The 23,087-nt window shown below is 54.2% G+C and overlaps 1 protein-coding gene across 3 annotated transcripts in view; it reads left to right on the forward strand.

Annotated features, from left to right (window-relative positions):
• The window catches only part of REEP1 (receptor accessory protein 1), a gene marked incomplete at its 5' end in the record, with an annotated part of 91,209 nt that extends 69,786 nt beyond the window's left edge, over positions 1–21,423 (forward strand). The window contains 4 exons of one of the 3 annotated variants that reach the window (XM_081101025.1): positions 5,122–5,296; positions 9,189–9,224; positions 16,040–16,191; positions 18,266–18,720. In XM_081101025.1, coding sequence (XP_080957151.1) covers positions 5,122–5,296; positions 9,189–9,224; positions 16,040–16,191; positions 18,266–18,337 — 435 coding nt within the window. In that variant the 3' untranslated portion in view covers positions 18,338–18,720. Of the gene's footprint in view, positions 1–5,121; positions 5,297–9,188; positions 9,225–16,039; positions 16,192–18,265 lie in introns of all 3 variants that reach the window. The other 2 variants (XM_081101023.1, XM_081101024.1) reach the window with 2 other exon arrangements.
• Between the last annotated feature and the right edge of the window lie 1,664 nt (positions 21,424–23,087).

The raw sequence follows: 23,087 nt of genomic DNA on the forward strand, positions 1-23,087 counted from the left end.
ATTTGGCCATTAGCACAGTGTAACTTGGATCCCCATCTCCTTAGCAGACAAAACTTCCAAGACCTCATCTGGGATGGACTGAAGTGGCAGCTCTGAGTGGTGACAGCTCCCACCTGCTTCCCATCTTCACCTCCACCCCCACCCCAAGTCCTCCAAGGCCAGGTCAAGTGCAGTCTGCTCTGGACACCTTGCCTCTCAGATGTGTGCCCTGTGTCCTGTGCACCCTGTAGACCTCTAGCATCTTTCAGACATTCCTGTGGACAAAGACCAATTCTCTGTTCAATAGGGTGCTCTTCAGAGCTGGTATCCTGACGATGCATTGGGGTGGGGGTGGGGGGTTCCTGTCGCCCTGTTTTACCCAGGAGCTTGCTCGGTAAATGGCCATGTGTTCATTCATTCAAGTCCTTGACCCTCTAATGTGTACCGGGTGGATCGGTGGGTGCCAAGGCTGCCATAGTAAATAAACAATCTGGAGGGGAAGGCAAAACAACGAACAAGCCAACAGTCAAATACGATTGTGTGGAGTACAGCAAATGCGCACAGACTGCGCTGAGGGCATGAGGGGAGCTGAGCCGGCTAGAGAACGCTCCTCTGAGGAAAGCAACCATTTCGCATTGAATCTAAAGATAATCATCTTAATGTACCGCTAAGGAAGAAAATAGTGCCAATTAAGTTAGGACACTTAGAATGTTTACTTCTCCTTATTAAAAAGACTCTTGGGCTTGTTTAGACATAGGTTTTTCTGTGTGTCACTTTTGTACATACATTGAAGGGAACATATAAACACCATGTATTGGCTGAGGTCTTCCTAACCTCACGTCTTCGCTTTCAGAGTCTGACTCCTCTGAATCACTTTTCAACTCAGCTGATCCGTACCATTTATGGCCTTGCCGCTGGGCTCGCTGGCCTGCCTGCTGAGGGTGATGCAGGGCCAATGGCTACATCTCCTTCTCTGGGAGGGAGTCCGTGCTGCTGCGGATTCCCCTTCTGCCAGCTGGGATGCTGCCACTTTCTCGATCCTACCAGAAGGCGCCAGTGAAGTGCTGTAGAGTTTAACGACCTGGACTCATTCTCCTCCAAGTGGTTCTAATTGGTTTGCTAATTGAACACGCAGGGGTGTCAGTCAGTCACACCATGGGGAATGACAGCCAGGGGCATTTGTGTGCAGGCAAGGACAGCGATGTCACCGCAGCAGCAATTGTAAGACCCACCCCAGTTTCAGATGAAGACTGTATGGTTTAGGATTGAGGAAGTCAATTTAAAAATCTGTAAAAAAGAAAATCATTCCCAAGCAGTCGAGGAGTCAGTGGGCGCCATCATTATCCCAGCGACTTAGTGATGTGGGGGCTCTGGGTGGACGGCTCTGTGCGTCTCCGGGTCCCAAGGTGACAGTGGTGCCCACTCGAAGGCAGAAGCAGGGAGCAGGGGCAGGCCTTTCCCCTGTTATCAGGAAGAGGAAATACCTGCCCCAGAAATCCCTTGGCGGATTCACCTTCCCTCCCCTTGGCCAGGACTGCCTCGCATGGCCATCCATGGCTACAAGGGAGGTTGGAAAAGCTGTTTTTTCTCATCATGTCAAGAACGCGGTTGGGGATGACGTTTGGATAGTCACCTAACAGTGTATCCCACTGTCGTCAGATACATCTGGGGTTCACTGGGTTAATCCAAAACACTGTAGGACTGTCAAAGCTGTTAATATGGTAATGTGGCTCATCGGATTATGGAGAATATGCTATTAAGCTTTGCCAAACTTGGGGAATCCAAATTTATTTTTCTAAAATGGAGAACCCAACTTTGCTTAATGCCAGTGAACAACTCTTGCTTGTTCCCAGAATAAGGAAGCGAAGGTTCCCTGGAGGGGAGCTGAAGTGGCCCCACTGGGGGGTTGGGTTTGTGGGGAGTGAATAGAAATGGGGCTTTGAGTGGAGACAGGGCGGGGCTGAGAGGCTTAGAGGTTAATGTTGACCATCTCGGCTGCTTTTGACGGGTACAGCTCATTTGTTTTCAGGAGCCTGGTGGCCCTGCCACTGGGACTTCCTCGCAGTCAGGGCTAGGTTGGCACCGAGCTATTATTACCTCCTCCTCTGCCCTAACCTCTGCCACTTCCAGTCTTCATGATGCCGGTGATATTGGAGCCAGGCTGGCTGGCTTCCGGGAGTGGATCGAGGCCTTTGTGAACTGGACATGGGTGATGCCTGCTGCCGCTGTCCCTCAGCCGCTGCTGAGCGTTGCGAGAGCTGGCAGGCCCACTGATGGTTGGTTCCTGGTCATCTATTTGGGCTTGGGATCATGAAGCCCCTTCTGGTCCTTTGGCCAGAAGTCATCTTTTCTTTCCTTTTCTTTTCTTTTCTTTCTTTTTTAAATTTCCACAGCAACTTGTGTGTCTTAAGCACAGCAGCAGTTACCATCACAGGAGGTGACATTTGTTGTTGTTAATCCTCACCTGATGATATTTTTTTTTAAATATATTTTATTGATCTTTTACAGAGAGGAAGGGAGAGGGATAGAGAGTTAGAAACATCAATGAGAGAGAAACATCAATCAGCTGCCTCCTGCACACTTCCTACTGGGTATGTGCCCACAACCAAGATGCGTGCCCTTGACCGGAATCGAACCTGGGACCCTTGAGTCCGCAGGCTGACACTCTATCCACTGAGCCGAACCGGTTACGGCTGATGATATTTTTTCCATAGATTTTTAGAGAGAGTGGAAGGGAAGGGAAGAGACAGAAAGAAACATTGATGTGAGAGACACATTGATTGATTGCCTCCTGAATGCACCACTGGGGCTGGGGAATGAGCCTGCAACTGAGGTGTGAGCCCTTGACTGGAATCGAACCCAGGATTCTTCAGTCCAAGAGCCGACGCTCTAGGCACTGAGCCAAGTGGGCTAGGGCTGGAACAGTTAATATGCATAGGGCTTTGTCGTGGATTCTTCTATGGGCATAATCTCACTTCGTCCTCACGGTCGTCCTGCCATGAGAACGCTCTTCTGCAGACGAGAGGCGTGAGGCGTGAGGCGGAAAGCGGTTCAGGTCCCCCAGCTGTTGGGGATAAGGCTGCGTTTGAGTCCAGGGGTGACTCTAGAGCTGTCGCTCTTCTTCTTCAATCTCCGAAGCTGCTGGTCTGGCACCGTTGTCTTACTTGGACATTGGTCTTCCCGCATTTCGTCAGAAATCAAGCTGTGTTTTTGGTATTTCCTAACAACACCCACACAGTGCCTTGCCCTCGATGGGAGATTTCGGACCAGGTGAATGAATAACGGGGAGGGTAAATGGAAGAGCGAGTCAGGAGCAGTTTTCCTGAATGTTAAGCTAACATTGAATTACTCCTTTATAATGATCAGAGTATTTTCTCTCTTTTCAGAATCAATTTTTGTTCTTTAGCCATCTAGTTTCTTCTAAATTCTAGATATCTAGATTCCAGAATGTTCTGAGTAAAATAATCACGGCTCATTGCTGATAGACTTGGAGGGCACTGCACCCGGCGTTCATGTCTAGACAGTGAGGCCTCAGACCCCATGTCCCTGGTTCCAGAGCAGGTCTGAGTGACTGGGGTGATTGCTGCCTTTTTTCACATAACGTCCTCCCAAACCCCTTCGCCTGGATTTATCGTTCTGATCGTATATATTTGATTATTTAAACAGGTTTCTTCCCGTTGTTCGTTTCTTGGAGGCATTGTCTTCATACCTTTGGGAGGCGGAGGACTTACCTTTTCATTTTAATGCATCTGTTTTATTCCGACATTCCTTCTAAACCTGTGCACACGCCCCTGTTCCCTCCCCTCTCAGGAGCTCAGGCGCAAGCACTTGCTCCTTTGTCAGCGGCTCTCTCTGAGGTCAGACGGTGAACTGCTGTGCTCTGGTGGCCTGTTTTCATGACTCTTTTCTTATTAAGTAAAATGAAAGAATTCCCCAAACCCTGCTGCCGCCTCTGAAAGCCTCTGACAAAGCTTGTTTGCTTCATCAGGCCCCCCCCCCCACACACACACACACACACAGCCCCAGCCCCAGCCCAGGGCACTCCTGTTAGCCCGCTCATTGACTTTGTGCTGATGCGTCGCTTCTGTTGTGTGGAGTGCTTTATTGTCCCCAAGCCCTCAGCCCTCCAGAGCCACTCTTCCCTCATATGCAAATGCATGTCCCTTTCCTATGGCTGACGCCCCCAGCATTTCTAAAGCCCAGAGTTCATTGCTTTGCTCGGTGGTTACTTGCCTGTCACACCTTTCATTCAAATCTCAACCCAATTCTCAACAACCCCGTCTCCTACCAGCCTCCCGGCCCGGCCCTCCCCCAGCTCTCCTTCTCCCCCAAACACGGTCCCTCTGCAGCCCCGAGGCCCTAAGAGGCCCTAAAGCACCGCCCTGTCCCTGAGCCTCCCGCTGACCCCTTTCAGCCGGACACCCATTCTCCCCTCAGGCAGCCAGGACCTTCCCTTCAGAACTGTAGTGAGTCATCTTGCTTCCTGAACAAAAGAACAGTTTCCCCCTGAGCTGAACTCCGCGCTCCCTCCCAATATGCAGTGGTTACAGCCGGCAGGGTTTCTCCACGTCCTATTTCCTTCCTGCTCCATCCCCTTCGGGTATTTCATGAAGCTCCGATGCCACAGGGGAGTAAACGTGCTCATAAACAGGGACGTGAGCAGACAGAAGAAATGCTGCCGTCGCACAATGACAAGAACTGTCTGTATTTCCTTTCCTGTGAAAAGAGTATGGGTGGGACACCCATATTACTAGGTTCTGATTTTCTAACCAAATACTGGAGTACTGAGAGCTGAAGAAGAGGTTTCGGTCTATAAACCTGAGGAGCAGCGGTCAGGTCCTGGGCGGCAGGCGACGGCCACATCCTCAGCCCCCGTCTGGGTTGTCTGTCTGCGGCTCCTAGAGGCGGCCGAAGGGGAGGAAGGAGCCGGAGCCAGAGGAGCACCTGCTGAGCCCCGCAGTGGCCCTGGGATAGTCCCGACCTTGACCCTCAGTGCTCCCAGCAAGTCCCTCCGGGTCTCTGTTCCCACCTCGCTGACCACTGACCGGCAGAGCTTCCTGTTGTCTTTGTCGTGCCTGCCCCACCACTGCCCCTGGTCCGTGGTCCGGCCTCTGACGTGTGTCCCTCCTGTGTTGTGCCCAGGGACAGGGTGCCTTATCGGAGAGACTCCGGAGCTTCAGCATGCAGGACCTCACCACCATTCGGGGAGATGGTGCCCCTGCTCCCTCAGGCCCCCCTCCCGCGGGGTCTGGGCGGGCCGGCAAACACGGCCAGCCCAAGATGTCCAGGAGTGCTTCTGAGAGCGCTGGCAGCTCAGGTATGTCACTCCCCTTCTCCCCTGTCCACCTCCCCAGCCTCACTTCCACGGAGGGGCCCCGTCCACTGTGTGCCTGTCACCAGGCCCTGGCCCAGGGCCTTGCCACCAACACAGAGTTCATCAGACCATGCCGGGCCGGCCACGGGCAGAGCACCCCTGCGGCCAGGACAGGGAGCTGGCCTGTGGACTCTGACTGGGGGCAGGTGCAGGTCACCTGCACCACATGCGATTGTCTGGGGCTGGGGTGGTTGGGTCGCAGTGCCTGGACCAAACCGAAAGGCGGCAGGCACAGCTGGCCGGGCCCAGGCAGCCCTCTCTGCTCTCCTCTCTGACCTCCCTCCCAGGAGGGCTTCCTGTCTCGAGCACCTGAGGGCCCCTCCCACCTACCCAGGACTGAGGGCTCCCTGGTTCCTTTCACCTGCACGATTACTTTCTGTCCCCTCTGCTCTGAGGTCTCAGTCCTGGGGAGGCTCGGGCTTCACGGAAACTGCGCCTCTGCCTCTGGTTGTCAGACGCGGGGCGCGAGGTTGCCTGTATTAGGACTGACCTGGGGGCCTGGCAGCTGGGCCCCCCTGCAGAGATTCTGAGGTCGGGGTGAGACCCAGAGCCGGTGCAGCGTGCCGGGACATCTGGCCCAACCCTGGGTTTCAGGCCTGTGAAGGTGGGGCATGGGTCAGTGTAGGGAGCTGGGGCCAGGACTCACGATTTCCCAGGCTGTTCCTTGGGGGAATGCAGGGACCTTGGCCCCCAGGAGCTGAGCACGGCCACTGCCAGCAGAGGGTGCTGGTGAAGGGGGCAGGAGACAGGCCTGGGTGGCCGCCTCCACCCTCGCCCTTCGGGTGGGAATTGGGCCATTTCTTTGGATTCTGTGGCTGTGATGTGTGCCTGATGGCTGCCTTGCTCTTACATGTAGCAACAGGGACATCCAGGCCATCTGGACCCCGACTGTGAGGTGCAGCCTGCAGGTGGCACCTTGGCCCGAGCCCCAGGGAGCCCGCCTGCCTTTGGGAGGTCTCGGGCGTGGCTGGGAAAGGAGCCCTGTGGCCTCCCAGCGAATGCCAGCCAGGCGCCCTCCAGGGAAGGCCAGCCAGCCCAGAGCCAGCCTGTGTCCACCAGGCTCCTCACCTCGCAGCATAACCCTTCACTCTCCAACTGGCTTTCCTGTTGGAGAGGAGGTGTTTATTTTAACCCTGGCAGGGCTGGGAGGCGAGGCGTGGCCATGGCAGGGCAGGCCCCCTGAGGGAGAGATTACCTCCTGGGGAACCCGCCCCAGGAGAACTTAGAATGGAATCCCAGAGGCCAGGCCGGGAGGGACTCAGGGGCCACTTAGTCTAACCTCTGATTTTACCAACAAAAGGACAAAGGCCCAGGGAAGGGAATTGCCACCAGGGTCACCCACGGGTGGCCTTCTCCTGTGGCCTCCTGGCTCCTGGGCCAGTGCCCTCCATTTGCTCACTGACCACCCAGGTTTCCTGAACATGTACAACTTCTGACCCACCTGGCGCCCTCTCAGGGACAGGGAGGGAGTGGCATCAGGTATCGCCTCCACCTTGAGCAGCTCATTGGCTACCGAGCCTCAAAGGCAAGCTGTCATTCGGAAGAAAAAAGGACCCCAACTCTGTGAGGCTCAGAGGGCAAAGCAAGCACCGATGGCGTAGAGTTCCCAGGGAGGATCACCTATTGGCTGTGTGGCCTGGACAAGGGTTTGCTCTCCCTGCACCTGAGGTTCCTTACCCGTGCTCGAGGAATGACAGTTCCCATCTGCAGGGTTATGAGGATTCTAGTGAAATAACCATGTAAAAGTGCTTCGGACCAGGCCTGGCGCACTCTGTAGTCGCTGCCGTTATTGTCCTTGTTATTTCATTCACCTACGAAAGCACTTTATAACATGAAAGTGTCCAGGAGAGAAACGAGCTGCCTGTGAGGCAGTGAGACCCCCGGCATTGGAAGGGCCCAAAGCAAAGTTGAAGGGTGTTTGTGTTGGTGTTGGCCCCGCCCTCCACTGCAGTGACCTGCTCTGACACCCCCCGGGAGGCAGTGGGGAGTGTCCTGGCTGCAGGCCAAGCAGGTGGCGCTCCGTGGAGAACCGGACCCCCTGTGCTGCGGCGCGGCCCAGCGCTCCCCACTGCCCGCCCTGGGCCTGGGCACCTGTGTCTCGGGCAGAGAGTGGAGGTGCTGGGCCAGCAGGGAGGACAAAGACCACGTGGCCTTCTTCCCAGCTGTTCTGGGAGCTAAAACAAAAGTTATCTCAGAAAGAAAGACAAGGTGAAAGATGGCCCAAGGCCTGAGCCTGGGGCAAAGGCGCCCCAATCTGGGGCCATCATAACCCCTAAGTTGAGGGGTGGGGTGCCTAGGAGGAAGTCTGGCAAAGAAGAAGGCCCAGCCCCACAGGCTGGCGTGCCTTCCCAGCCCCCATGTGGGCCTTGGACACGGGTGTGGTCCGGTAGGAGAAAGGCCCGAGTCTGGGCTGCCATCCTGGCCGGGCGACACTGACCTGTGCAGGCAGCACAGCGAGGAGATGTCACCAAGGGTCGCCACACGTGTCCCCCTGGGCCTTTCTCGGAGTGATAGCCCAGGAGGTCGCTGCCAGATTTGACCTCCGCACAGAAGATGAGCCCAATCTTAAGTTTTCTCCGCCAGTGAAAGGTCACAGTCCCTGTTCAGCCTATGTCTTAGGGCTGTAGGGAGAGCAGACAAGTAATTTGCAAACCCTGGACGGTAGCAGGAGTTAAGGCAACCTGGGAGAAGACAGTTGTGTGCAGCCAACAGTTCCAGTGTGCATACTGTTTGATCCTGAAAACATGATACCTAGTGAAAAAAGTATAAAACAGAATAAGATCTTATTTAACAAGCCATCCTGTATAATAAAAGGCTAATATGCAAATTGGCGTAACGGTAGAACTACAGGTTGCTAAGAAGCACAATGACCACCGGGGGCAGACACTTAATGCAGGAACTCCCACAGGGGGAGTGCTGCTCAGCCAGAAGCCGGGCTCACGGCTGGCGAGTGCAGCGGTGGTAGTGGGAGTCTCTCCCGCCTCCGTGGCAGCGCTAAGGATGTCTGACTGCCGGCTTAGTCCCGCTCCCGGGGGGGTGGGGGGGGGGCCTAAGCTGTCAGTCGGACATCCCCTGAGGGCTCCTGGACTGCGAGAGGGTGTAGGCCGGGCTGAAGGACTCCTCGAGTTCACAAATTTTGTGCACCGGGCCTCTAGTGTAAAATAAAAACATATGCCCAATGTGCAAAAGAACAATATGGAGTTTGCAAGAACACATTGCCCTCCTTAGAGAATGAACTGGGAGGTGTTTTGTCAGGCACCATCTGTTGAAAGACACTGGAGCCTGTGAAGGGTACAGAGGGAGCTGAAAGGATGATCCTTGCTTTCCGTGAACGTGGAGACACTCAGCAGGTATTTAGTGAGCACCTGCTGTATATCAAGGCCTGGGTGTACACCAAAACCAGTGGAGTGTGCAAAGCAGCAAATTAGGCCTTCGAACAAATGGCCAGACACAAGCATTTGGGGGGGTCAGAGGTCAGGCTGAGGTTTCATAGAGGTCACTCTGCCCTGGAAGGTGTAGAAAGGAGGGGCTTCTGGGTGGAGTTACTTCACAGAGGGAATTTTGACCCCAGTCCCTGCCTTCCCTACGGCTGCCGGATACAAGAACTAACCTCTGTGGGCTGGGCAAGGGCATTTTCCAGCTTCTGGGTTCATAACCCGAGAGGAAGCTGCATCTGGAATGATCCCCTCCCCTGCCGTGGTGTCTCTACAGAGACCCACATCCCTGGGACCCCGATATTGAACACACTGGCATCCCACACTTCCCTGGGGCCTCCCTGTGTGCCTGGGCAGTTCCTGTCAGAGGGGTTATCACTGATGGTGCCCCATCCCCACAGTGTGCACCTGCTGCTCCACCTGCAGGACCAGGAAAGGTGAGTAAGCAGCCCATCTGCGTGCGCTGCCCTCGCCGCGGGAGGAGGCTCTAACCTCACGCTGGCACCTGACCTGGCTCCCTTACAGCTGCATGGTCTGTGGGGAGGGGTTAGGAGGCTAACTCCTTAAAACAGCAAACCTGCGTTAGCTGACTGTGTCTGCGGCTGCACTGGGCAGATGTGGCTCAGGGTCTCTGAGTTATAGTAGGATGTCGGCCAGGGCTGCCATCACCTGAAGGCCAGATGGGCTCGAGGATCCCCTTACAGGGTGGCTTTCTCATGGCGGCCTCCGTCCTTACCACACGGGCCTGTCCAGGCAGCTTGAGTGTCCTTACAGCATGGCAGCTGCCTTCCCCAGAGTGACTGGGGGGTGGGGGGGGGGGGGGAGAGAGAGAGAGAGAGAGAGAGAGAGAGAGAGAGAGAGAGAGAGAGGAGAGAGAGAGAGAATGAATGAATGAGTGGATGCAGGAAGTCACCGCACCTGTTAGGACCCAGTCTTGGAAGTTGCACGTCACCATTCTGCCTTGTTCTGTTGGTTGGAAGTGAGCCCGTAGGTTCAGCCCACACTCAAGGGGAGGGAGTTAATCTTCATGTCCTGAAGGGAGGCCTGTCCAAGACTGTGTGGGGCTGTTTTCAAACCAGCACAGCGTCGTGCTTCCCTGAGCTCCGGGAGGAGGACCCGGGAACTCGCCAGCCCTCCCTGTGACGCAGCCCTGCAGGCCGGGCTTGGGTCCTGCTGCCGCCGAGGGAGCCCTGGTCCCGCTTTGCCACTTACTAGCTTTGTGACCAATGTGTGAGTCACCTAACCACGCTGGGCCTTGATCCCTCAGCTTCAAATGGAGATGAAGATCCCGTCTCCCCTCCCCCCCTCATGTGCTGCTGTGAGAGTGGTGCGAAGGGGGTTTGGAGGGGTGATGGTGGTGGTGGTGATGGTGGTGATGATGGTGGGGATGATGATGGTGGTGATGATGATGGTGGGGAGGATGATGGTGGGGATGATGATGGTGGTGATGATGATGATGGTGATGATGATGGTGGTGATGATGATGGTGGGGATGATGATGGTGGGGATGATGGTGGTGGTGGTGATGGTGGGATGATGATGGTGGGGATGATGGTGGTGGTGGTGATGGTGGGGATGATGATGGTGGTGATGGTGGTGGTGGTGATGGTGGGGATGATGATGGTGGTGGTGATGATGGTGGTGATGATGATGGTGGTGATGATGATGGTGGTGATGATGATGGTGGGGATGATGATGGTGGTGATGATGGTGGGGATGATGGTGGTGGTGGTGATGGTGGGGATGATGATGGTGGTGGTGATGGTGGGGATGATGATGGTGGGGATGATGATGATGGTGGGGATGATGATGGTGGGGATGATGATGATGGTGGGGATGATGATGGTGGGGATAATGGTGGGGATGATGGTGGTGGTGGTGATGGTGGTGATGATGATGGTGGTGATGATGGTGGGGATGATGGTGGTGGTGGTGATGGTGGGGATGATGATGGTGATGATGGTGGTGGTGGTGGTGATGGTGGGGATGATGATGGTGGGGATGATGATGATGGTGGGGATGATGGTGGGGATGATGGTGGTGGTGGTGATGGTGGTGATGATGATGGTGGTGATGATGGTGGGGATGATGGTGGTGGTGGTGATGGTGGGGATGATGATGGTGGTGATGATGGTGGGGATGATGATGGTGGTGATGATGATGGTGGTGATGATGGTGGTGCTGATGGTGGTGGGGATGATGATGGCTGTAACACGGAGCAGCTAGGAAACCTGGGGGCGGGGGGAGGGAGGGAAGGAGCCTGGGTCCCCTGGGCCTGCTGCTGTCCTCTGTGTGGCCACTGGGTGGGGCCATGGCCACTCTGCAGTTGGCCACGTTGCTGCCCTGACCTGCTCCCGCTGTTTCCCTGACCCCAACGGGACAGCTCAGGGCCTAGCAGTGGTGCCTGGCCCCCCGGGTCCCTTCCCCCCACTGGCCTGCAGGTGCCTGCGGTGTGAGGGGCATGCACAGTAGCTGGCTCCCTTCCCCCCACTGGCCATCAGGTGCCTGTGGTGTGAGGGGCATGCACAGTGCCTGGCTCCCTTCCCCCCACTGGCCATCAGGTGCCTGTGGTGTGAGGGGCATGCACAGTAGCTGGCTCCCTTCCCCCCACTGGCCTGCAGGTGCCTGTGGTGTGAGTGGCACAGTGCCCATTACCGCCTGTGCGCCAGCCCCATGCTGCTGAGGCTGGCACGTCCTCCCACGTTGGTGGCGAGTAGGAGGATGTGAAGCTGCGCTATAAGAAGAGCCTTTTGTGCTATATTTCTTCATTTTGAGGCTTCTCAATGCCAAGAATTTTCAAGGCTGTAGAAGACTTGGGGGTTCAGGAGGCCATAAGCCCAGTGTGAACTGACAGAGGAGTGATGAGCAGGGCACAGGGAGACCACCCGCCGGCCCTGGCTACGACTCTGACCGGCCACGTGTCCCCTGGGGCCTCCTGATCCACATCAGAACGGGGAGGGCTACGTGTATAATTATTGTCATACACCTGAAACCAATAGTGTCGTCTGTCAGTGACATCTCAAAGGGAGGGCAGGAGGGTGAGAATGAATGAAGGAGGGAGGAGAGAGAGGGAAGGAGGGAGAATGAAGGGAGGAGAGAGGGAGGGAGGGTAAGAATGAATGAAGGAGGGAGGAGAGAGAGGGAGGGGGGTTGCATCCAGCTGCTGCCAGCACACGGCTGGCGGATCTCGGGCCTGACAACCACGCAGTCCCAGTGGCCACAGGCGGCTGTTTTTTTTCCTGTCAATTCGTCCTTTAAGCTTTTGAGTTTGTAAATTCCGTGAACCATTCAGAAAGCCCCTGGTTCCGAGGTCCTGCCACCTGGGGACCAGGGAGAGGAAAGCTGCCTTCTCCAGGACAGTTCTGTGCAGCTTGCTGGGAAGCACCACAGGTCTCAGTCCCCGCCTCTAAAGGGGAGCGTTGGGCCCACAGCTCCGCCACCTCTGCAGTGAAGGTGTGGTGGAAAGTGCCAGCAGATCACCGGTGTTGGGGGAGCTCTGTTTTGCCCGGGCGGGGGGCGGGGGGGCTGGAGGCCGGCTCTGGGCAGTGACAGTGCCGGAAGCCGGCCATCCTTGCTGATGCTGGGGTCCCACCCCAGCAGACATGGGAGAGTTCTGCGGGTCACAGGTACTCTGGTCAGAGGGCCCTCCTGGTCCCCAGAACTGATTTTCATTTGCTTCTCAGGTTACAGGAGAACATTTCCCCCTCTGCTCCATTCCTGCCCCTCTGGCAGCCAATTCCCTATTGTTTCCTTCGTCTTTCTCTGTCTGTTTCGGTTCCCTTTCTCTGTCCCTTCCTCCCTCCCTCTCTTCCTCCCGTGGTGCAATATAGAACTGAACTCTAGTGCTGCTGGGAATGAGTGGAGAGGGATTTTGTTTTTAATCGAGTGTGTGAAACACCGTTTTCCAAGCAGAGTCACCCCCTTCCGTTCTCCATGGGGTGGAGGGTGGGGCGGTGTCTTGCTGAGTGTGGTGGAAGGTCCCCTCTGGCTCAGCGGAGCGGTCCGCGGGCGAGACGTGGGGGGAGTGTGTGCATGCGGGGGTGTGCGTGCATGCTGCACGGTGTGTGAGCTCCATCTCCAGGACCTGCCCTCACACAATGTTCTTTTCTCTCCCCGCGGTGGCTGTTGGACGTGGATGTAAGTGTTCCAGGCGGGCGTGCTCCTCACATGTTTGCCGTGTGGGGTGTTGGCTAACCCGGGGCTTGTCCGCTGCCTGCCAGTGTCTCCCCCCTGCCCTCACGCTGTCCACAGAGAGAGGGGGAGCTGCTTCCCAGTCTGCGGTAGCCCCGCTGACTTCGCTAATAATCCGGATGTCAGCCCGTTGCCCTGCTGTGAGAATCCCAGGGACCCCTGCCCTTTCCGGCGGCCCCCCAGCGCGGGCTCCAGGCCCGACCGCCACCTCCCGAGATCTGGAGCCGGTTGAGGCCAGGACCTCCCACAGGAGACGCCTCCCTTGGCAGTGGTCTCCTGCCAGCCAATGGTCCTCATCTTCATCCTGGTGCCCCTCTTAGCAGCACCATGTGCTGTGGGGTTTCTTTCTTTATAGCACCCCCTGCTCCAGAAAAAAGTCATCTCCTTGCAGACATATAGATGATAGATCAAGCCGCAGTAAGGAAAGTGACGCTGGAGGAAAGGGAACAGGCAGGTAAGATGGAGGCAGAGGTGAGGAGAAAGTTTTAAATGCGTGCCCTGACGTGGACTGTCAGCGGGCGTCCCTGTGGCCGCTGCAAAGAGGGAAACGCGGTCAGAGATTGTGTCACACGCACAGCCCGCCGGCGGCTCAGCACGCCCAGGTGCTTATTCTCATGGCCACGAGGAAGGCTGAGTCCTGCCAACAGCACTCCTGGCGGAAACTCTCAGCGAACAGTGCTCAGCAGGGCTCTGCTCTTAGTAGTAGGTTCTCTCGGTCGCTTCCGTCCAAGGCCGCTCTGCCCCCGAGCTGCCCACACTCGCTCCTTAGCTCAGGCCTCTGCCGAGTTGGACACTTGCTCTCTGTTCCTGCCTGGATATCTGGGTTCCCTTGACCTGTCACCCCGAGTGAGCGGAGGATCACCTCTTTCCTGCCCGTTAGTCTGTGCTTGAGTCAAAGCCATGTGGGTTCATGCTGAGCTAGTGGTGGTGGCGGGAGTTACTGTTGTTATGATTTTGGCATTTTGGGCAACGTGTGAGTTCATTCTCAGCCTCAGCGACTCCAGCCTGGGTGGCTGAGCCGAACTGCTGGTGCCTGAGGGCCTTGTGGTGACGCTGGGCTGCCTTCTGGGCCCCAGAGTGGTCAGTACCGCAGAAGCCCTACACCGGGATTTAGAGGCACAAACTCAACCCAGCCCTGAGCCGGGTCCCGGGATGCAGGGCTCCTGGCAGGGGCGGAGCTGGCCAGGCTGCTTCTGCAGTTTCTGGTCTGATCCGAGGACATCTGTCTTTTTCTCTGCCCTCAGGCCCGAGGTGTCTGTGCCCGGAAGCAATTTCCTGTGGGTGGGTATTGAGTTCTGATTGGGGACAAGAGCTGATGTCACTACCGCACCTTGTTCAGGATGGGAGGGAGGATCTGCCATGCACCCAGGATCAGGACGCTTTCTAGCGGCTGAGGCAGTGAGACTGACATGAGAACCAGGGCGCGCAGCACCAGCCCCGTGGTACGGACTCCAAGCGCTGTCAGGGTGAGGGAGAGGAGAGGCCGGGAGGGCCAGAGTGTTCAGGGAGGGGTCCCTGGAGTTGTCAGTCTTCATGTTCAACACTCCGAAGGGTGCAGCTGACTTGGGCAGGGGACGGGACCAGAGAATAACTTAAACCCAGAGAAAACAGGCTGGGGGACACACAGAGCAAAGAAATAAAAGGAATCTTAATGATCTCAGGCTTGGCCCTTAGGAAAGTGCTGCTGAGTAGGCGGTTAAGACAACTGTGTTCTCGTGCTGCCACCTGCTGGCTATGTGGAGTACTGCAGCAGTAGTTGGGGAAGCTGCTCACATTTAAGGTTCAGTTGTTAGTTTTAACTTAACCCACACCTGGTGCTTTGTAGTCTAGCGAGTCCCCTTTTGATGGAGAGAACACATTTGTGGCTGACTGTGTTTTTAGGAGCCGGAGTAGGGTGTAGTCGTTTTTGAGGAGGAGGAGGAAGAGGAGGAGGAGGAGGAGGAGGAGGAATAGGAAGAGCGCTGGTTTCTATCTGCTGGCCTCAGGGCAGTGGGCAGGATGATTGAGAGCCCCGTCTTTGCATTTTGTGATTGTAGGTAAAAGCAATAGACAAAGTTCAGAAAGATGTGTCTGTGGATGTCACAGAGGCTGGGTATGGGCATCTGGACTAAGATGCACTGTCTGGCCAGGTGGCATGGAACATGCTCAGCCTTGAGCATTTAAAAAACGCTGTGCACTCCGTGACGTGGGCTAATGCGGGAGCTCTCTCTGTGGAGGCGTCGCGGCCGACTAAAGCAGGGCTCCTGCTGTCATTTTTGAGGTGAAGGCTACTACTAGGCTCTCCTTTGCTTCTATAGGACTTGGCCTTGGAAGTAAACGTCTGCGTAGCTTTGCTTAAGCTTCACCGTGAGGCTTCCCGGCATTTCACATGCTGTTCCTCAAAGAACACTTGGAGCCCGGCCGGCGTGGCCCAGTGGCTGAGCGTCAGCCTGTGAACCAGGAGGTCACAGTTTGATTCCCCGTCAGGGCACATGCCTGGGGTGTAGGCTCGATCCCCAGTGGGGAGTGTGCAGAGGCAGCCGATCAGTGAGTCTCTCTCATCACTGATGTTTCCATCTCTCTCTCCCTCTTTCCTCTCTGAAATCAATTACATATCTCTCTCCCTTGGAGCTGGACATGCACTGTCAGCATTGTTGTAGAATGGAGAAGACTGTGCTACTCCCCTCTTGAAAGTACTGCCTCTCCTTTTCAGAGGGGACACTGTCTCCACAGCATCCTTCTGGTGTCAGGTCCAAGCTGCAGGGGTTGACTCGTCCCAGTTAAGCAGCGTCTTGCTTCTCCCAGGGAAGCAGTGCCCGTCCCGTTGGTAGCTCATCGTTCGATTCTGAACCTGTGCCTGTTCCTGTGCACAGTGTGTGGTCAGTCGCAGCTGCTCCCGCACCCTCCGGCCCCCGCGGGGCCCCCAGAGGAGGCTGGAGCTGCTTCAGCGGGAGGACTGAGCTAACAGGCTGGCTCTTCGTGCTGTGTGCTAACCTTGCCCGGCTGCCTGCCCTGCTCCTTCCCACACTGACCCTCCTCGCTCACTTTGTCTCCTCTGTGTAGATTGTAAATGGACATTAAGTGGTTGAGGGAGATGTGGCTGAGGGTGGTGTGAAGGCCTGGGAGCCCCACCAGGTCCAAAACCCGTTGGCCTTTTCCGACGAGGAGGAGGAAGACCTGCTGGATTTCATGTACAAGTATAAGACACTTCGAAAGACGGAGATCCCCCTGGAGGTACACGGCGTCTGGGCTGGGGGAGCGTGCGTGTGTGCAAGGGCGTCGCCCGGGAGACCTGGGTGTCCTGGAAGGGTCTCCTGGGGCACCCAGCGTTGCCCAGCGCCTGGGGCGGGAGGATCTCCCTCCATTCGACAGGCGGCTGGCACTAGGCAGCATCCAGTTACTTGCCAAGGGGGAGAAAAGACCCTAGCAATTTATTTTATTTTTTTTAACTCACATTCTAGTGGGAGAGACAGAAAAATAAGACCAATAAGACATGAATATCATGGTAGATAATGATATGTGCTATGCAGGAAACCAAAGGCAAGGGGTGGAACAGGGCATGGGGAAGGTGTGGGGATTTGCACCTTCAGGTGTGTTGTGCAGCAAAAGTCCCACTGAGAAGTTGAAATAAGGACCTAAAGGAAGTGAGGGGAAGGGATTGCCCTGTGGAGGTGTGGGGGTGAAAGTTGCCGACCCTAGCAATTTAATTGGAGATGGGATATAGTGTCCAAAGTTTTTGAAATTGGTTTATATTTTTAAAATAAACCTATGTAAGTGAAAAGCAATCCAAAGGAGTGTCTTGGGGGAAGAAAAATGCAGAACATGTTATTTGACAAGGTTTTATAAGTATATTAGCTTGTTTATCACTGTATCTCCAAAATATAGCAGAGTGCCTGGTACAAAGTAGATATTCATAAAGTGTTATTAAAGGGACACAGCGCTTTAAAATAACGAAAAGCAGTACACTTGGTATCTGTGCTGTTGCCAGCTGTAGATGTGGATGGACTTTGGCAGGAGGGCCAAGCCTGGAGCCTCATGGGCCTTGCTCTGAGGCTTGGGCTCAGGCGCAGGCCTGGCAGAATTGGGGGTCCCCAGTCTTCCTCCCGGCGCCTCTCCTATTCCCCATCTGCTGGTACTGCGGCCTGAGAGTCCATCTGAGGCAGCTGGGGGTCCCTGTCCATGAGGCCCAGATGAGGAAATGCACTGGAAGGTTCCCCTACATAAACACGGGGGGGGGGGGGGGGGGGCATTCACACTAGGACTGCAGTCAGCAGACTCCTCTCCAAGGTGGGCCTCTGGGCGATGTTGAAGTAGAGGTTTTAGTAAAAGGAGTTCTGGGTGTGGACACAGCTCGAGGGGTCCTTTAGGGCCTGGGCAGCCCCGAAATGGGAGAGGACTCGTGGGGAGGGTGCCAAACGCTTTCTAGGGTCCGAGGGTTTTATTTTTTAAAGCTGCACAAGCCGCTTTGTGGGTCAGCAGCCTGAGGCAGATCACTCACTGAACAGGTCAGTGTTGCTCGCTGCTGTAAGGGTGCGGGGGTCCTGACCCCAGCACTGGGAGCCTGACAGGACCTGCCCTCGGGGGAGGGGGGGCGGGGCCTGAGCAAGCACACCCGCCCAGGGTGCAGAGCCCCCTTGTCCTCTCATGTAGGAGCCACTGTGAGAACAAAGGAGGTGACGATCCCGGTGGTGTGATGGGCCTGGGGAGGGCTCAGGAGTGACTTTTGGGCTGGGTGGTACAGAGACCAGAAATAGCCAGGGGGGCGGGGAGAAGGGCTTCTGTGGAAGCAGAGCTGCGAAGGACAGTGTGTGCAGGTAAAGGTGAGTGCGAGCTGGTGTGAACCCCCTTGAGCGCTAGGCTGGGAGAAAACGCTTTACATTTAAAGACAGTGTTTCACTCTGCTGTGTGGTTTGCCATGAATGAAAGGGGGCTGGACACCTGGTGAGGGGAATGTCAAGCTGCACCAAGAAACCTGGGGCGGTTCCGGAGGACATAACAAAAGGGGGCAGAGACGGGAGGCAGGCGTTTCTCCCTGCTGAGTCACTCGTTAAGGTCATTTCGCTCCAAGGCAGGAACAAGAAAGGTGCGTCCTCCTTCGCTTGGGGGACAGGGAGAGCGCGATGGGGCGGCCTGGCTTTCCCGGGGGCGCGGCTCCCAGCGACGCCTGGAAAGGGGCTTCGGTCCTGCTCTGAGCCCCCAGCCCAGCCCTGGGCCAACGGGACCAGATGTCTCACCACAGCCCAGCCAGGCGCTGTCCGCACAAGTCCACGTTCACGCACAGTGAGATGCCTTTCTGTTTCCTCGCCAGGCACCGCCTAGACTCCTTCGATCCCGCTCCAGGAAGAAAAGTACCTCATCCTCAGCCACCGAAACCACCTGAGGGAGACTAGCCAACAGCACCCGATACACAGAACGTTCCTCCTCTGCCTTAAGAGCTATCCACTGACAACACAGTGTCTGCAGCTGGTGTGCTGTGTGCAGCCTCAGACATGGCCTTCTCTCCCCTCCCCTTTTAGGATATTGTTTTCTCCTTGTCTTTATTTTGCTGGGAAAGGCTAAAGGGCAGGTAGTGTTTGGGGGGGGTGTGTGTGACCCTAAGTCTTCTGAGGTTAGTAATTTTCCAGTTGGGTTGTCATTACAGACAGCAGTGTTTGTAGAAATACAAGGGAATCCCCCTCCCTGCTGAGATGTACATTTGTAATTTATTTGTTGCATACTTCATTTTAGTCCTGTAAATGCAAACAAAGCCATTTTTTAAAACTGTTTTTTTGTTCTTGGTACTAATACTTTGGACTACAGTGTACATATTTATGGCTTTTGGCTTCATATAATGGACGTGCCAGGGCTGCCAGAGGTTCTGATAATGTAAGAAAACTACAAACACAGAAGTTTTGTTTCTGATTCCAGAGCACATCTTAGATTGTGCTTAGAAAGCGTCCAAATAAACTCCAGTTCAGCGTCCCTTTCCCTGCGGACGCCGGTCCGTACGCAGACAGTTGTTCTGTCCGTATGTCGGGGAGAGGAGCAGGGAGGTCAGGGACACAGCCCGAGTGAGAGAAGTCACAGGAAGCTCGTCTTCCCCTTGGGTTCAGGGTGAGGCTTTGCGGCGAGGCGGGAATTACCATTTGCCTCAGGCAGGTGGCTCACCCGTGGGAAAATCCTTGGGGATGTGGACTCAGAGCCCACGTGAGGAATCATTTTGAATGTTTCAAAACTTCCTGATGAATGACTATTTCTCCTCCACAGTAACCCGGCTGTGACCAACCTCCCCAGGCGGAGGGGCTTACACTGAGCGCCTTCTTCTACAGTAGAAACCCCCATCTGCCAAACAATGCAACACTAGAACCCTGCTCTCAGGTGTGTGCTATGAAACACCGAGGCACCGTGTCACACCCCGCACGCCGGGTTCTGGGGGATGTTGGAGGCCGAGACCTTCATGGAGGCGACTTGCTGCTCAGCTCCTTCCACCCTTGTTCCCCTTCTGGCTCGTGCAGTGTGAACCAGAGGGAAGTCGCAGGCTTATGGGCATTTCATACAAGCCCAGATGGCTTAGTAGGAGAAGAGCAGAGCGCACTACCCAAGGGGGCTCCCTCCTTCGTGAGGAACTTTGTTAGGAAAGGCAGGTCTGGATTAAATAGCATTTTGGCCCGAGGTAGCTGCTCTCCCCTTGGAGCTGAACCTAAACGCTGGTGTGTACTTGTGCTTGGAGCTGGTGTTTTCTTTCCGTGTGATGCATGCAGTGGCTACAACCCTGTTATTTACAGCTCTTGGATTGTGTTTGTTCGTAGATATGCCCTGAAGACTAGACAGTTAGTGTTACCTACCACATAGAACTTCCCGTCAGCCAGCTGTCAGCGGCCCCAGTGAAAGGCTGTTCCGCTCATTCCCCAGCCGTGGGATGGCATCAGCGGGCTTCCCTGATGACACACTGCGACATCCCAGCCCCCTCAGCGGCTTCTTCTTGAAGTCGACTGTTATCAGACACGCATATTTAAATCCCTTTTTCCCATAATTACTCTGAGGGTGACTTTGTCATTTACAGAAAGGATTTAGGAAAATAAACCTAAAAACAAATTTGTACTGTAATTCAGAGGACAAACGGAAGCTGTCTTTTCATTGTCTGTGCCTCACCCCCACTAAAACCTGCTTCGGGAAGACAGAAGTCTGTTTCCTTTAAGCTCACTGAATAGTTGCAGACAGAGGGAAAATGTGCGCTTTGGTATGTATGTCAGTTGGGAGTACCCAGGATCATCAGAAACAAGTACATAAAAAGCTTCACTTCAGCAGCTTCCCTCTCCCCCCAAATAATGCCTGAAGCAGTAGAGATTACAGTTCTAATGGGAGCAAGCTAGATTTCCACTGTTTTGCGATAGACAGTTTTAACAAGTACAGACGATCAAGTTTGCACTTGACTATGCCAAAAACAAGTTCCAAGCGCTCTCCTCTCAGACATGCTGTATTACTTCTCCTTTAAGACTTAAAAATACAAAGCTATCCAAACTGCTGTCTTAATGTAAATGTAACTGTTTTTCCTTCATGTGTTGATTAGGGAGTTGGTTTCTCTCTTAAAAACACTCATTGTACAACTGAGATGAGCTGTCACATTTCTGGCAAAATGTGTTTACTTATTCAGCGAGCCGTTCTGTTGGTGCGTGGACTGACATGCAATGTTAACGCCTCCAAGTGTACATGTAGCGGCGTGGTGTTGTCTTGAGGATGTAACTACACGTTTTTAATTTGCTGGTAGACACAGGCTGTTTACAAAATGCTGGCTCAAAAGCCTGCAATTGTCTTTTCCTGTAATAACTTTTGGTTAGTTGCCACTGAACACCTGATCTGTTTCTGAGGAGGTGGGTGGTGTCCCCGTACACTGGAGAGTTTAGTCATAATCCCCGCTGGCTGTGTGAACAGCTTGCCCGTCGCTGGACCTGAAATGTGTGTTCTCTGCAGAGGCTGTCTGTGTTTGTGGTAACAGTGCTTGTCCACAGCCACCACCGTGAGCACCTTCCTCATTCTTCCCCTCGCGCAGTATTGGACACGGTAAAGGGTGAGCTTCGTTCTCAGACAGCTGCCGTGCCGGCCTGTGACTGTGCGTACTCCCCCAGTTAGTCCTGTAGACCCTCAGAACGCTCTGTAATAAAACAGCAAACTGGACTGTGCATCAAGGGGCGTAGAATCCCAGGATTCCCCAGGCTGACGTTCTGCTGTTTTGTTATAATGCTTGGTATATATCTTGAATAAAGTCTTAACAGTTTTCTTTTAAAAAAAATACCTTTGTAATGTTGGGCTTATGAGGAAAGAGAAAATTCTTGTAAAAAAATGTGAACGAAAACAAAGGTGGAAGGTACAAGGATTAGAAGCTGAACGCTCAGCCACTAACAGGCGTGTGCCTGGTGACCTGGCCCTGAACCCACCGCACAGAACTGCTGCAAGGAAAACATTAAACGACACCAGTGTTTTGAAAAACAGGTGATCACATGAATATAAATCTGGTTGTCTGTTTGCTTTACATTTTTAAAGGTTGCTATAGAAACCGGGTAGCTCTGAAACTAGGTACCAGTTCAACTGGAAGGCAGTTTAATTCTGTGAGCAGACTTTTGCCTGTCGTTTTCCTCTTGGAACCTCATCTGCAGGGCAGAGAGAGGGTGGTGCATGTGGAGGCGCCCTGGGGCTACGCCCGCCCTGGCACCACTGCAGCCCTGGCCAAGTCCAATGTCAACCAGGTTAAGAAGTGACAGAAAATTTAAGAACTGATGGTGTAGTGTCATGAAGTATCTAGTATTTACAATGCTAGATTATAGTCCCTTATTGATTTAGGTACTAATTTTCATGTTGTTAGAAAACTCAGGAAAATACACAGGATCCCAAGGAGTTAAACCTGGGTTCTGAGTGACTTATTAGTTGTATTTTGGGTTACTTATTAACCTTCTGTAAGATTCAGTGTCCTCAAATCTAAACTAGGGATAAAGAATATCTCCTTGCAAGGTTGGTATGAGGATTAGGAGCTTTGTAGAAACATGCCCATCCCTATACCCCCCACAGAACAAAGATCACAGACATGAAAATCCCCTTTCCCTAAAGCGTTTACCACCGGCCCTTCCATTCCTGTCCCTCTGGATGCTGAGGCCTGCTGCGTCCTTGTCTCTCCCGTCCCAGGCCCAGAGGAGAAACCAAAGTGCTCTAGGCCACAGTGACAGAGCCTTGTCCACATGTGCACTCAGGAGTCAAGGCGGCAGAGAGGCGGGGGAAGTGCCTCCCCGCAGCTCCTTCAGGCACAGCCTGCATCCCTCCACCAGCGGCAGGAGCCAGGAGGCGGGGAGTGCCGGGAGGCCTTGTCCGTGCTGGATTTCTGCCATCTCAGAAGTCTGAGGAATGAAAGCCCATCCAAGCAGAATGCCATTCCACGCGTCAGGCTCTTACCTCATCTCAGATCAAACGTCTATCCTTTATGACTTAGTCCCATAAACAGACGCACTTGGCCGTCTAGGTTTAGAACTCGATTGTCACCCCTTTTCCTTTTAATGAACACACACTATTTCAAAGAATTCCCCTAATGATCCTAGCACGACATGATACAGAATTTCAATTTTTTATCTTTCCCCTTAATAACAATAGGGGACCTTCGTCTTATCGTCAGCTATTAAAGGATTTGAAGCAGTAAATAATGGTTTGTAAACCAGGCAAAGTGCTATTGTTTGAATATTCTTTCCAGATGATTCTGATGGGAGAGCTGAGAACCACTGCCCTAGATTTTACTCGGTCAGCTGTGTTTTCCTCGATGCTTCCTCCCTGACCCTCTCCCAATGAGCAATGCTCATCTCCTGCATCATCTACCTCGATGCTCCCTCCCTGACCCTCTCCCAATGAGAAACGCTTGTCTCCTGCATCATCTCTAAAATGACTGGGAAGACTTCTTCCCCTTAGTTTCTAGTGTACCTTTGGAAAGTTTTGAAAAAAGTTTATCCTCACAATTAAAATATGAACTATCATGTGGATAAACTAACTTTTTAAAAATACAGTATCACCCTGACTGGTTTGGCCCAGTGGATAGAGCGTCAGCCTGGGGACTGAAGGGTCCCAGGTTCGATTCCAGTCAAGGGCATGCACCTTGGTTGTGGGCACATCCCTCT

The sequence above is a fragment of the Myotis nattereri genome (genome assembly GCF_964212035.1).
Source record: "Myotis nattereri genome assembly, chromosome: 10".
Lineage (NCBI taxonomy): Eukaryota > Metazoa > Chordata > Mammalia > Chiroptera > Vespertilionidae > Myotis > Myotis nattereri.